Source organism: Phyllobates terribilis, unplaced genomic scaffold (genome assembly GCF_046119375.1).
Source record: "Phyllobates terribilis strain yellow unplaced genomic scaffold, ASM4611937v1 Scaffold_2__4_contigs__length_985480577, whole genome shotgun sequence".
Taxonomy (NCBI): domain Eukaryota; kingdom Metazoa; phylum Chordata; class Amphibia; order Anura; family Dendrobatidae; genus Phyllobates; species Phyllobates terribilis.
Window position 1 is genome coordinate 937,082,671 of NW_027362762.1, and position 14,895 is coordinate 937,097,565.

Here is a 14,895-nt window from a genome sequence, read left to right on the forward strand (position 1 = left end):
GGGCAGGGTCCTCTCTCCTGTAGAGTGTCAGCTCTTATGGGCAGGCTCCTTTCTTTTGTAGAGTGTCAGCTCTTATGGGCAGGGTTCTCTCTCCTGTAGAGTGTCAGCTCTTATGGGCAGGGTCCTCTCTCCTGTAGAGTGTCAGTTCTTATGGTCAGGGTCCTCTCTCCTGTAGAGTGTCAGTTCTTATGGGCAGGGTCCTCTCTTTTGTAGAGTGTCAGCTCTTATGGGCAGGGTTCTCTCTCCTGTAGAGTGTCAGCTCTTATGGGCAGGGTCCTCTCTCCTGTAGAGTGTCAGCTCTTATGGGCAGGCTCCTTTCTTCTGTAGAGTGTCAGTTCTTACGGGCAGGGTCCTCCCTCCTGTAGAGTGTCAGCTCTTATGTGCAGGGTCCTCTGCAGAATATCTTGGTGGATATTATTATATATGTGATGTAGTAACTTATTATGATAATAATCAAGGTAGAATAATAATCCCTCCAAGCCCAGTTCTGCAAGAATTTAGAAAATGTGTCCTCAGCAGAGATGGATAAGCCGTATCCTGTAAACAGTGCAATCAATCTATAATTGCCGAATCAGACACTTGCCATGTAATTTTCATGATGTGCAAACAGATGACGCAATAAGAATTCACTGCGTTTAGACCAAGTATTAATTAAAAACATCCGACCAACCAAATCCTGGGGCAAGTTCTGGGAAATCTGCTATATAAAGTAACTATATAGGTAAGAGAAGAAAACGATGTGAGCAACCGGTGAAGCACAATGGTAAAAAAAAAATTTAAAATTACAAGATTCATGTATTTTAAGCCAAGTCCACATGATGATTCTAGAGACATTATACGCGATCTACTGCCTGATTTTAGAGGATTATTATATGTTATGGTAGAACTTTTACAGCTCTATTAATCCTTCTGTAAGACCCGGGATCAGAGATAACTCTGATCTTGGCCATTTTTACTCTAGTTTCGAATATAGGAAACTTTGTAGCATATCTTATTGGAGAAACATGCTTCATCCTTTACATATGAGCCACTTCTTCTCCCCCATAAACTCATAATTCATTCTTAAAATAACCAAAATCAGTTTTTGCTCAAGACAATCCGGATCACTAGCTCACTGAGAGATCAGATTACAGCCGCCTTTTGAAGTCTGTAAAGAAGAAAGGAGGAGCATATTGAGAGAGTGACAGAGACATACCCAGACCTTTGGTGCTGCTTTCTAGTAAGTGTTTTATCTCACTCTCCCAGAGCTGTGTTCACAGCTGCTACATGTGCTACATTGAGACAGGAGAGCAGGAGTTCATCATGTCTGTGTGTGCTGGGTATGGGAGACATCATAGCAGCCTGTCTCCACCCACCAGCTCAGAGACAACTGAAAATTAGAGAGAGAGACTATGGAGAGGGAAATTGCAGCATACAAGTTGTATAATGGCCGGAAGTAGTATGAAAAGTCACCTGAAATGACAGATACAATTTAAGTCTTTGGTGAATCTTTGAATGCCCAGATGTTTTAGCACATTTATCTGTATATTTACTAATTAAAGGACAATGTCACGATTGTGTGTCTTGGTGATGATTTCCTACAAAATGTCTGTTTTTTGTCCTTTCTGTGTAGAGATATAGAATATAAGGAGCTGCAGTTGTCCTTGGAGCAGGTGACTGTGTCAAAAGCCACATTTCCCTGTCGGAGCTCCATGACTACCTCACAGGAGGCACGGAAGCCCACCAAGCTAAAAGCTGCGAAAGTCAAGACCAAGCAGGCACGATCCAACCCCTACCCACAGGTAAATCCCATCTTGGAAGTCATGGAAAAATCATCTATGGAGTCTAAGTTTGGCCAAGTAGAGTTGTAGATGGTCCAGGTATCATGTCTCGGATTTAGAAGCATTAAATATGGAGATATGTATATTATTTAGGCGACATATGGGGATTTAAAGGTTTAAAGATACTTATAAGACGATTATGACTGGTTTAAAAAAAAGTGAAAAAAAAGCAAATCCCACTCTCGCCTACCCTCCACTAAAGCAGCTCCTATTCCCATGCCTACTCAGTCCCTACTGGTCCCATCACGATTCACCAAAAATAATAGAAAATGTCAGCTCAGCCAATCTCTGGTTGAGGCGGGTCCACAGTGCAGCCACTAATTGGCTGAGTTGGCCTTTCTTCTCGTTAGTTCCAAAAATATATATAGTTTTAAAAGAGACAATTCTTGATTTAATTTTCATGATATTTTTCCTTCCAGCAATATGGTCCTTTCCATGGTGAAAAGTTGGACTGTGCCCAACTTGGAAGTTGGAAAGGAAACTCAGCAATAAACTCCACAGTTAACCAGGAACCGAACAGCCATTCAGAAAATAGTGAACTCTTATATACCCCGACCTACAGCCTGCCATTCCCTTACCACTACGGACACTTTTCAGTGGACTCTCACGTGTTAAGTACCAAGAAACAAGTCATGCCTACGAGGTTTGGTCAGTCTCAAGGTTCGCCTTGTGAGGTCGCAAGATTTTTCTTTGGCACGTTACAGACAGGCGGGGAATGTCACTGGCGTTACTCGAACTCAGTCGTGCCAAACTCACCGCCAAAAACTGCTCACGATCAACCAAACCAGATGCGCAATAACCTTTCTCAGAGCTACGATGGTAAGTTGTGATAAGTCTAAATAAAAGAAGATTTACTAAGAAAATTGTGCAGAAAATGTTTCAGGAATGCCAGGATAGGATGACAAATAGAGCCACTTTCCTACAGCTCACCGCTTAGACGCAGTTAAGTTTTCTCTGATCTTGACTGTTGGAGCTAAGTATCAGCTGTATAAACCACTCTGTGCAGGTGCATACATATAAATCATGGGGCCCCATAGCAAAAGTCCTAATTGGGTCCCCCCAAAAAAAATTTATTAATATTTGGTGGGGTCACAGAAGTGCATATCCCACAACTTTGTAGTCATTGCAAAGTAATTTTGCCCCTATTGTTCCCACGCAATAAGATACCCTTTTTATGGCCCCCATAAAGTATGATGCCAACAAATGTGCCCTCAAATACAGTAAGATACGACCACAGTGATTTCCTCCACATGATGGTCCTACACAATATTATGGCCCCCACACAGCCCTCCATACAGTATGATGGCCATCCATACAGTATACAGTATAGTGGCCCTCCATAAAGTGATGTGAAAAGTGTTTGTCCTCTTCCTGATTTCTTATTCTTTTGTCATATTTGTCACACTTAAATGTTTCAGATCACAAAACAAATTTAAATATTAGACAAAGATAACACAAGTAAACACAGAATGCAGTTTTAAATGAAGGTCTTTATTATTAAAGGAAAAAGAAATCCAAACCTACAGGGCCCTGTGTGAAAGTGATTTCCCATTAAACCTAATAACTAGTTGGGCCACCCTTAGCAGCAATAACTGCAATCAAGTGTCTGCGATAACTAGCCATGAGTCTTTTACAACACTCTGGAGGAATTTTGGCCACTCATCTTTGCAAAATTGTTGTAATTCAGCCACATTGAAGGGTTTCTGAGTAGGAACCGCCTTTTGAAGGTAATGCCACAACATCTCAATTGAACAATTGGAAAGGTCAGGGCTTTGACTAGGCCACTCCAAAGTCTTAATGTTGTTTTTTTAAAGCCATTCAGAGGTGGACTTGCTGGTGTGTTTTGCATCATTGTCCTGCTACATAACCCAACTGCGCTACAGCTTGAGGTTACAAACAGATGGCTGGACATCTTCAGGACTTTTTGGTAGACAGCAGAATTCATGGTTCCATTTACGACAGCAAGTCTTCCAGGTCCTGAAGCAACAAAACAGCCTCAGACCATCACACTACCACCACTATATTTTACTGTTGGTATGCTGTTCCTTTTCCGAAATGCTGTGTTACTTTTACTCCAGACGTAATGGGATATACACCTTCCAAAAGGTTCAGCTTTTGTCTCGTCAGTCCACAGAGTATTCTCCCAAAAGTCTTGGCAATCAAGGTGTTTTCTGGCAAAAAAAAATTATGTTCTATTTGCTCAGCAGTGGTTTTCATTTTGGAATTCTGCCATGCATGCCACTTTTGCCCAGTCTCTCTCTAATGGTGGAGTCATGAACACTGACCTTAACCCAGGCAAGTGAGGCCTGCAGTTCTTTGGATGTTGTTTTGGGGGCTTTTGTGACCTCTTGGATGAGTCGTCGCAGTGCTCTTGGGGTAATTTTTGTCGGCCGGCCACTCCTGGGAAAGTTCACCACTGTTCCATGTTTTCGCCATTTGTGGATAATAACACTCACTGTAGTTCACTGGAGTCCCAAAGCTTTAGAAATGGCTTTATAACCTTTTCCAGACTGATAGATCTCAATTACGTTGTTTCTCATTTGTTCCTGAATTTCTTTGGATCGTGGCATGATGTCTAGCTTTTGAGGATCTTCTGGTCTACTTCACTTTGTCAGGTCCTATTTGAGTGATTTCTTAATTGAGAACAGGTGTGGCAGTAATCAGGCATATGTGTGGCTAGGGAAATGGAACTCAGCTTCCCAAAGATGTGATAAACCACAGTTAATTTATGTTTCAAGGGCGATAAGGGGGGCAATCACTTTTTTACACAGGACCCTGTAGATTTGGATTTCTTTTTCCCTTAATAGTAAAGACCTTAATTTAAAAACTGCATTTTGTGTTTACTTGTGTTATCTTTGTCAAATATTTAAATTTGTTTTGTGATCTGAAACATTTAAGTGTGACAAACATGCAAAAGAAGAAGAAATCAGGAACACTTTTTCACACCACTGTACTAACCCCCACACAACCCTCCACACTGTATAATGGCCTGCACACATAATTGCCCCTACTAGCCCAACATACAGTATAGTGACCCCCACACAACTCTCCACACTGTACAATGGCCCACACTAGCTCTACAAATAGTATAATGGTTCCCACGTAGCATAACCCTCCAGACGGTATCATGAACCCCACACAACCCACCACACAGTATAATGGTCCCCGCACAACCGTGCACACAGTATAATAGACCTCACACAGCCCTCCAAACAGTATAATTGACCCCCTCGCAGCCCTTTAAACACTATAAATGACTCCCACATAGCCCTCCAAACCGTATGATCTCCCCAAATAGTATGCTTGCCCCCACATAGCAGTACAAATAGTATGATGGACGCCCCATATAGCCCTCCAAATATTATGATGGCCCCCCCAAGTAGCATGAACGCGCCAAAATAGCCCTCCAAATGGTATGATGACCCCACAAATAGAACTCGAAAAGTATGAAGGCCCTCTAAGTAACATGATAGCCCCCACATAGTACTCCAAATAATATTATGGCTCCACAAATAGTCCTCCAAATAGTATGATATTCCCCACAAAGTACTTAATTTAAAAAAAAATGCTCACCTCTCCTCGTTCCCCTGCCACTCCAGTCTCTGCAAAGAGTGGTCTGTAGAGCTTGGCACAGTCGTTGCAATGCAATGACGTTATCGCGCCCATTGTGCTGAGACGTCAGACGCACAGTGAGAATGAAGGAGGAGGGAGCGCCAGCTGCCGGCTCCCTCTTCCATCATTGATTTCAACTGTATCTGCAGTTGAAGCTACAGATTCCTGTAAAAAATAAAAGGGCCCCTCATTCTTCTAATAAGGCCCCCAGGACCCATTTGGATTAGGATAGAAGTGAGTTTTGCAGCGAATTCTCTGTTCACACATTCTAAACTTCTCTTAGCCAATACTTATCATAGTACCGTTATAGGAACATCAATCTCCTCCACGTCACAGTGAACTCAACAGTACCAGACACATTGTAGTCCCCATACTGCCGGCCTCGTAGTTGTTATACCAATCTAGTCTACTTCACAGTGGACTTCACAGTGTCAGACACATTCTTTAGTGCCAGCCTCACAGTAATGCCCTGAATATCATCCTCACACAATACATATTGTAGTGCCAAACTCCTAGTGTAGATAGTGCCAGCCTTTCTCACACGGGTCTCCAGAGAGCCAGACTTGTTGTACTTCCTATGGTGTCGGTCTCATAATAATTCCCATAATGTCAATCTCTCAGTAGACTGGACAGTGGAAACCACGCTGTATTGCCCTTAGTGCCTGCCTTGTATTACTACCCACTATGCCACCTCATATAAGCTCCAAAGTGCAAGATGCATAATCTTGACCCCACCATAAACTTGACAGTACCAGACTTGTTACAGTGCCTATTATTATTATTTATATATATAGCGCCATTGATTCCATGGTGTTGTACAAAGGAAGGGGTTACATACCAAATACAGATATCACAGTAAACTAAACTAACAATGATAGCCTGGTACAGAGGGAAGAGGACCCTGCCCTTGCAGGCTTACATTCTACAGGATGATGGGGAGGAGACAGTAGGTTGGGGGGGGGGGTTGCAGTAGCTCCGGTGTTGAGGTGGCAGCAAGCAAGGTCATGGCAGGCTGTAAGCTTGTTTGAAGAGATGGGTTTTCAGGTTCCGTCTGAAGGATCCAGGTGTGGTGGATAATCGGACGTGCTTAGGCCCAGAATTCCATAGGATGGTTGATATTCTGAAGAAATCTTGGAGGCGATTGGGTGAGGAACGACTAAGTGTGGAGGAGAGAAGGAGGTCTTGGGAGGACCAGAGATTACGTTAGGGAATATATAGGGAGATTAGTTCAGAGATGTACGGAGGAGAGAGGTTATGGATGGCTTTGTAGGTCAGTGTTAGTAGTTTGAACTGGATACGCTGGGGGAATGGGAGCCAGTGAAGGGATTTGCAAAGAGGAAAAGCGGAGGAGTAACGAGGCGAGAGATGGACGAGTCGTGCAGCAGAGTTGAGGATGGACTCGAGGGGTGCGAGAGTGTTAGCAGGTAGGCCACAGAGGAGGATGCTGCAGTAGTCGAGGTGGGAGATGATGCGGGTATGCACAAGCAGTTTAGTAGATTGAGGGTTGAGGAAAGGATGGATTCTGGAAATATTTTTGAGCTGGAGGCGACAGGAGGTGGTAAGAGCTTGGGTGTGGGGTTTGAAGGACAGGGCAGAGTCAAGGGTTAGGCTATGTGCACACGATGCGGATTTGGTGCGTTTTTTGCACATCTTATCCCATGACTTCCTATGACATTTTGCACATGCTCAGTATTTTTTCTGCGTGGATTTTAGATGCGGAAAAAAATGCAGCATGACCATTTCTTGTGCGTCTCCGCATGCGGATTTGCCTATACAATGCAGTGGAAAAATGCATGGCAAATCCGCAAGTAAAAACGCTTCAAAAACGCTTTAAAAACGCGTGTAGAATCCGCATGCATTTTTTCTGCCAAGGACTTGCAGAAATGCTCCGGAAAATTTCTGCTTCATTTCTGCATCGTGGGCACATAGCCTAACTCCGAGGCAGCGGACTGCAGGTACAGGGGAAAGAGTGATGTAATTTATTGTGATAGAAAGATCAGGTGGGGAAGATATGCGAGATGGGGGAAAGATGATGAGTTCAGTTTTGTCCACATTGAGCTTGAGGAAGAGAGAGGAAAAGGAGGAGGATATGGCTGATAGACATACTGGGATTCTGGACAGCAGAGAGGTGACATCTAAGCCAGAGAGGTAGATCTGGGTGTCATCAGCGTACAGATGGTACTGGAAGCCATGGGATTTTATGAGCTGTCCCAGGCCAAGGGTATAGATAGAGAAGAGAAGGGGTCCTAGGACAGAGCCTTGAGGGACTCCAACAGAGAGGGGGCAGGATGAGGCAGAGGACAGGTGAAGAAGAAGGAGTGCAGAGAATTGTCTGTTAGCTTTAGCTGTAAGTAAGTCATTGGTGATTTTGGTAAGGGCAGTTTCGGTGGAATGGTGGGGGCGGAAGCCAGATTGTCGGTTGTCGAAGAGAGAGTAAGATGAGAAGTGAGTGGAAAGTTCAGCGTGAACGTGTTGCTCAAGGAGTTTGGGGGCAAATGGGAGCAGCGATAGGGGGCGGTAGCTGGACAAAGCGGTTGGGTCGAGGGATGGCTTTTTGAGGATGGGTGTGATTGTGGCATGTTTGAAGGCAGTGGGAAGGTACCAGAAGTTAGTGATAGGTTGAAGAAATGGGTTAGGGATGGGATGAGTGTGGGGGTGAGGTTGGGGAGGAGGTGGGATGGGGTTGAGTGCACAAGTGGTGAGGTGTGATTTGGGGAGGAGGCGAATGAGGTCTCCTTCCATGATGTTGGAAAGGGAGGTTATGGGGGAAGGGAAATGGTCTGGGAAACAAAGGGGTTGTGGTGGTCGGATAGTAAAGACTTGCCGTGTTTGGTCAATCTTGTTTTTGAAGTGTGTGGCAAACTCCTCAGCAGAGATGACGAAGGTCGGAGGCGGCAGTGGAGGGCGGAGGAGAGAGTGGAAAGTGTTGAATAACTGTTTGGGGTTGTAGGATAAGGAAGATATGAGGGTTGTGAAGTAGGCCTGTTTAACAGAGGTGAGGGCTGATTCGAATGCGAGTGTTTTTTGTTTGAATGCAGTGAAGTCATCTTGCGAATGTGTTTTCTTCCAACGCCGCTCCGCAACCCTGGACGCTTGCCGAAGCTGTTTAGTGAGGTTGTTGTGCCAGGGTTGCCTATTGACTCGTCGCGCTCTTCCGTACACAAGAGGCGACCGAGTCAATAGCTGATGTGAGAGTGGCATTGTAGAAAGCAGTGGCGCTGTCTGTGTCGTGGAGTGAACCTACAAGTCTTTACTTTTATGGCTGGATTCCTCTTCCCGGCATCCTAGGCGCCTTTTGAGCCTCCTAGGACCCTCGTTGTCATAATGTGTATCACGCCATAATGTCATGTGGCATTCAAAGTGCAAGAGACATCCAGGATGCCGTGCCGAGGATGCCGGCTGCAGGAGTGGAGACTCCCCCAATCTAGCTGCTACGGATTGGATGCTGGACCAATTAAGCACAAACCTTTTTTTCTCCACCCTAATGCCAGTGCTAAGGATAGTTAGGGAAGGTAGTTAGCGTAGGCTCCTCCTGAGGCGCAGTGTTCTGTATCATAAGCTTCTCTGCTCTTGGACGTGTGACGAAAACATTGACCGATGAAAGTTAATATTTGACTACAGCTACTTGAGTGTCCGTCAAACAATCCTGGAGATAAAAGCAGCTTTTTTTTCCTAGATGAAAAAATACTCAGAATCCATCAAACTCCTGAATTGTTATTATGACTTTCCCAAACATCTCCTGATGTAATTACTGATGTGTGAAATGTAAATGTGGGCCGGCATTATGTCACACAAAGCCGCCAACCGCCGCAGCTGATGGTGTGGTTTCTGCAGCTTGATGGATCAGTAAACTCCGAGAAGCAGATTAAATGGGTTTAGCAAACAGACAAGTTTGTTCTGATTAATATTTATGTTAAATGTTCATTTCCTTGACAGATTCCTTGGGTGTAAACATGTAGAGCTTATATTCCAGAAAGGGCTCACAAGCTTCACAATCCAGTAATGTGTTTTATGAACTTGCACGCACCCTTAATTAATTGCTTTAGTCTCGTTCACACTTTGCAAACATTAATAATGTCCAACATTTTGTGTATTGCTCCAATGTAAACCTATGTGTTTCTATGGTTACAGACTACAAGAAGGCACTGTGTAGTCGGATCCTGCAGATATAACTCCTCAACATATTTCTAATATACATTTGATAGGAAATAGGACTGTAGGATCAGCCTACACAAGGTTAGAGATCCCCACCATTTCTCAATAGAGGATACAATCTACCCAGAGGTGTAGCTAGGGGTTCAGCTCAGGGGTGGCAAAACTTCTGAGTGGGCTCCTAATCAGGTAGCCATGTTTACAACTATAGTGTCGCACCCTAATTGTGGGTATAGGGGGACCTCAGCAGATGACCACACTGTTACTGAAAATACATCTCTATACAAAGACCAACACCGATATTACCGCCATACGGTGACCAAATAGTGGTAGATATCAGTCTGTCAAAACATGTAAGAGATTACAGATAGTGACATTTTTTCTTATGGAGTTGTTCACTATTCCTGTTTTTTCCATCTGGCCCAGACCGACATGACAACTTCTCCAGCCACAGCTCATCTGCAGAGATTACAACAAAGACATATATGACTTCTCACATTTCCAGCACTGTCCCCATCTATTCCCAACCTGCACAAACTCATCATCCTGCTGATACTGAGCAGCTGCTGCCATATGTGTCCCTATTACTGTACCTGCTTTGTGGCACAAAAACAGCGCTCCTCGTACTGCCTCACATAATGCCATCACTGTGCCCCTTACAAAGCATAATGCCTTCTTTGTGCTTACTAGATGATAAAAATTGCCCCCTAGAGAATAGTAATGCCCTGTGAAAGAGATCTAGAAAACAGTGCCCACATTTTGCCCCTAGAAAGTAATAATGCACTATGTGCCCCTTTGACAGTATGATTGGCCCACAACTCCTCTATACACAGTATGATGAGCCCACAGCTCCCCTATACACAGTATAATACCCTGCAAACTGTATGATGCCCCTACTGTAGTCTCCCCATTTTATGATGGCCTCAAGAGTAGCCCCAACACTTTATGATGGCCCCCTTAGTAGTCCCACTCTGTATAAATGCCCCCTTAGAAGCACCCACACTGTATGATGCAAAAATATTTTTTGTAGCCCCAAATACAAGCATTTAAGTATTGATGATCGAGCACTGAAAGGCTCAAGTACTCGGTACTCAAATCGAGCGTGTCAGACGCTCGGATGTGCTCGACTGGAGTAGCGAGCATAACGGAAGTGAGTGTGAAACTCAAGCATTTTTCCGAAGGACAAACGCTTTCTCTCTCTCTCTCCGGCCCCGGAGTCCGGCTGACAGAGGAGTCCCTGCACTCCCAGGGGGGAATACCCCACTTCAGTGTGGTGAACGGCTCAGATGAGCTTCTTACGGGGACCACTCGTGCACCGCGTGATACTCGCCACTGCTCGATACTCGATTGAGCACCCCGATGCACCGGTTTAAGTACAAGTTTTAATAGGGGTTGACAACCCTTTTAGTGTCCATATTCACTTTTTATCTGACGTTTCACTTATATTCTTCAACTAACTTTTTTTTTCTCTTATCAAAAATTCCAGCATCCAAAAGGTATATGACAGGGGACAACACTTCCGATGGGTACACAGGATGCTCAACGTCATCAAGATCCAACATCCGATATAAAGATGAGCACTATGGTTCAACGATGAAAGGCAGCAAACTGGAAAGCAGAGGAACCCCAACCTATCACACGGTGAAAGAAGAGAACAAGATGGACTTTGGTAGGTACCAGCAGGAGAAGATGGCTGTAAATGAGAAGCACTTTTCAGACTCCTTAAACAGTTCTTTTTTGCCAAAGTCGGAATGTCTTCATGCCAAGACTGTAGGACAATTAAACCATCTGCTCCCGAGGCCAGTGGTCTACGAGCAGACACGAAGGATCTGTATGAAGGAGCCCAGATATGGGCACGTCAATTTACGTCCAACCGGTTATCATGAACTGGAGAACTCTGATCGAATGTCTGCAAAATTTCCTCATCATAACCCCGAACATGAGCACTTCAAGCCCCGCAGCCAAGTTCCCTACGTTCCTCTAAATTACCACCACGTGTTATCCAAACACGGACCTTGTCAACCATCATCATGCACAGAACGAGAACACGGGACGGAAAACTATGGCTATTCCTCCGAGGAAGCGAACTCGTACATTTACAAAAACCAAAGTCCCTCATCGATTTCTTCTCCCGAAAGCCACCGCGAAGCTGCACTTCCCCATTATATTGGGACTTCGGTCATAATAACCAACGGAAGGTGACAATGGACATTGGGGTTTTGGGCTCGATGATAGAAACTGGAATTATTTGCACAGAAGCATGAGAAAGCCCCGGAGACCAGTACTTACCAAGAGGAGCTGAAGGTCGTGAAAGGACAGACCACCGCATGTTCTCTTGGCAAGTTGTATGTAACAGATCCTAAAAGGTCAAAATTATACAACCAGCTCCATAGCAGCATTGTTACAGATTAATCTCTGGTGTAGACTGCGCCATTTGAGAAGTAATGTGCCAGATCATATTTTCCTCTTCTCCACCGCTCCATGAATAAAAAAAAAAGGGCAGCGGCCGAGATGCACAGTTTCAAATTTAATTATATGAAGGAAACTTTTTTTTTTCTTTTCCTCCCCTCAAACAACCTAGATCCTTTAATCCCTTATACCAAAAAGTGAATTTGAGTGCATGACGTGACAGATACATTGTAATGAACTTGGGGCGTTTGATGATTTTTTTTCCTTTTAAATTTTCGTTCAGCGAATGAAATCGGGAGACCCGAAGCTATAAAAGTTAATTTCATAGACGTATTAGGCAATAATCCAAATTAAGGTGGCACGAAAAGTCTGAATTTTTTAAGTTATTCACAAAATATAAGGAAACGTAGGGATGTACAACCTTAAATAATACCGGACTAAATTTTTTTACTTTTTTTTTTTTTAAGCCAGACAGAGGGGAATTTGTCTGTTCTCTTTATAATAACAATTTTTCTTGGCAGGAAATAAAATACAAGTACCAAAGAGTAAGACATTATTTCTAGGGACAGATATCCTCTGTGGCTTTAAACCCCATCTGCTTACAGAATATTTAGAAATCTGAACAGGGTAGACATGACCTAAACCGGTGCGATGATGTATTGGGACTATGAAGGGCTGACTATGCAGCTATTAATGTGCAACCTTTTAATAATAAAATAATAATAGTCTTTGTGTATATTAATAATAAACCAAAGTCAAAGAATGACGGCTGTGTTCTGGTTCTGTTTTTTTCTATGTTTTATGAATCAATATGGTGGAGTACATTTTTTTTTTTTAAATACAGCATAAATGGGACCTGGGAGTTGCTTGAGTATTGGGTATCCTGCATTATTACAAAGTCATAGAGAAGGATTTTACACTCACTTTTAAGAGAAGGGGAAGTTCAGGAAGAAAGAACAACATGAAAAATTACAGCAATTTTTTCCACTATAGCTGTTACCATAAGAGAATGATTTTTTTTAAATATCTTTTTTTTAGATTTTTTTTATAACTATCATCACTATCAATATGATAAAACAAATCTTTTTTTTTTTCATTAACAACATCTCACAATTGATTAGAGCCCCTAATATGCATTAAACTAAGTATCGGTGGGATCGGCTGGTAGTCTAATGTTTATAGGAGCCTCCTGAATTTCCCCATATTGATATTGTTGGATTTCCAAAGACTGATCCTTTGTTCTCTGGAAGATCAACCGATGCCAGAGGAGTCTCATAGAGAACACAGGAGGAGCCAACCGAAGGATAGATCATTTTTCAGCTTTGCTGTGTTCTCCGGGGTCGGGTGCAGAGGTAATCTCATTATCATTAAATCAGGATTATGATAAAAGTTATCACATCTGCAGTATTAGAAAGATGGAGGCAGGTAACATTAAATGGTACCATTGACAATAGGTGATAGTTGCAGGTCCTTCTCCCTCCTACCCCTCCCTGCACAGTAATTACAGAACATGCCCACAATACTCTTCCATTGATGATCTGCTTAATTTTCAAGATCAGTTTCTGATCACAATTTTCAGATTTGTTCCAGAAACTTGAGCTTTTTTTTAGACTTTATGAGTTGATTAAAGGTCCTCCATACACATTAGACCAAATATCGGTGAGATCAGGAATTACATATAGTCTGATGTTTATGGGGGCCTTTCAATTTTCCCTTAACATATATTGTTGGATGTTTAAGATTATTCTTTGTTCTCTGGAAGATAAGCCAATGCCAGAGGAGTCTCATAGAGAACACAGGAGGAGATAGCTGTCAGCCGAGCCATCTATCACTTTTCAGCTTGGCTGTGTACATCGGGGTCGGTTGCAGAGGTAGCCTCATTATCACTAAAGCAGGATTATAATGAAAGTTATCACATCTACATTATTGGGAAGCTGGAGGCAGCACTAAATGACTCCATTGATAATAGATGATAGTTGCAGTTTCTCCTCCATCTCCCTATATTGTAATTACAGAGCTTGCCCACACTGCTCTCCCATCAATGATCTGCTTAGTTTTCAGCTTCCGATTGCAAATTCCAGATTTGTTCTAGAAACTTCTTCAGACTTTTTTGGGGGGGGTCTTCCAACTCTCCCCCACAGGTATTGTTGGATTTCCAATGGCCTATCCATTGTTCTCTGGAAGATAGGCCAATGCCAGAGGAGTCTGGTTGTGGCTCTCTCATAGAGAACAGAGACTCGCTCTCTCAGCCTGATTCTTGTCTACGGGGAAGTTGGAGGAGATAGCTGTCAGACAAATGATCATTCTGCCAAAAACTATCAGATTTGCTGTGCACTCCGGGGTCAGGTGCAGAGGTAATCTCAACAACATTAAAGCAGGATTATGATGAAAGTTATCACATTTATTAGAAAGCTGGAGTAGAAAACACTAAATGACACAATTGAGAATAGGTGATAGTTGCAGCTTCTCCTCCCTCTTCCCCCTCCCTGCACAGTAATTAAATAGCATGCTCACAATGCACTCACTGCTTAGTGTTCAACTTCTGGTTTCAAAATTCAAATCTGTTCTAGAAACTTAAACTGTTTTTTCAGACCTTTTTTAAATTATGGGATGGCAAATTAAAGGAATGGTTGATTGTCAGATTATTATATATTTTGTTCAGTGATTTGGTTATATCATTAGGAAAAGCTGAGAAACTACCAGTATAGAAGCCAATACAGATTCTCCACTAGTTGACACCCAGCTTTCCTAGGATGTTGAATGCCATATGCATTAGTGCTATTATATTAAAGGATATTGACACCCTACGGGACCATCTTAATCTGTTTGGCTTCTACAGCCTCTGTGTTTCACAGTACATAGCAAACTGAAGAATAAATTAACAGTGAATCCATCTCTTCTA

At 43.1% G+C, this 14,895-nt stretch overlaps 1 protein-coding gene across 1 annotated transcript in view; it reads left to right on the forward strand.

Annotated features, from left to right (window-relative positions):
* Nucleotides 1-12,746, forward strand: part of SIM2 (SIM bHLH transcription factor 2) — a 163,470-nt gene extending 150,724 nt beyond the window's left edge. The window contains exons 9-11 of the mRNA XM_073670834.1: nucleotides 1,613-1,781; nucleotides 2,240-2,639; nucleotides 11,071-12,746. Of these exons, the coding sequence (XP_073526935.1) occupies nucleotides 1,613-1,781; nucleotides 2,240-2,639; nucleotides 11,071-11,786 (1,285 nt within the window). The 3' untranslated portion in view covers nucleotides 11,787-12,746. The remainder of the gene's footprint in view (nucleotides 1-1,612; nucleotides 1,782-2,239; nucleotides 2,640-11,070) is intronic.
* Nucleotides 12,747-14,895: the final 2,149 nt, after the last annotated feature.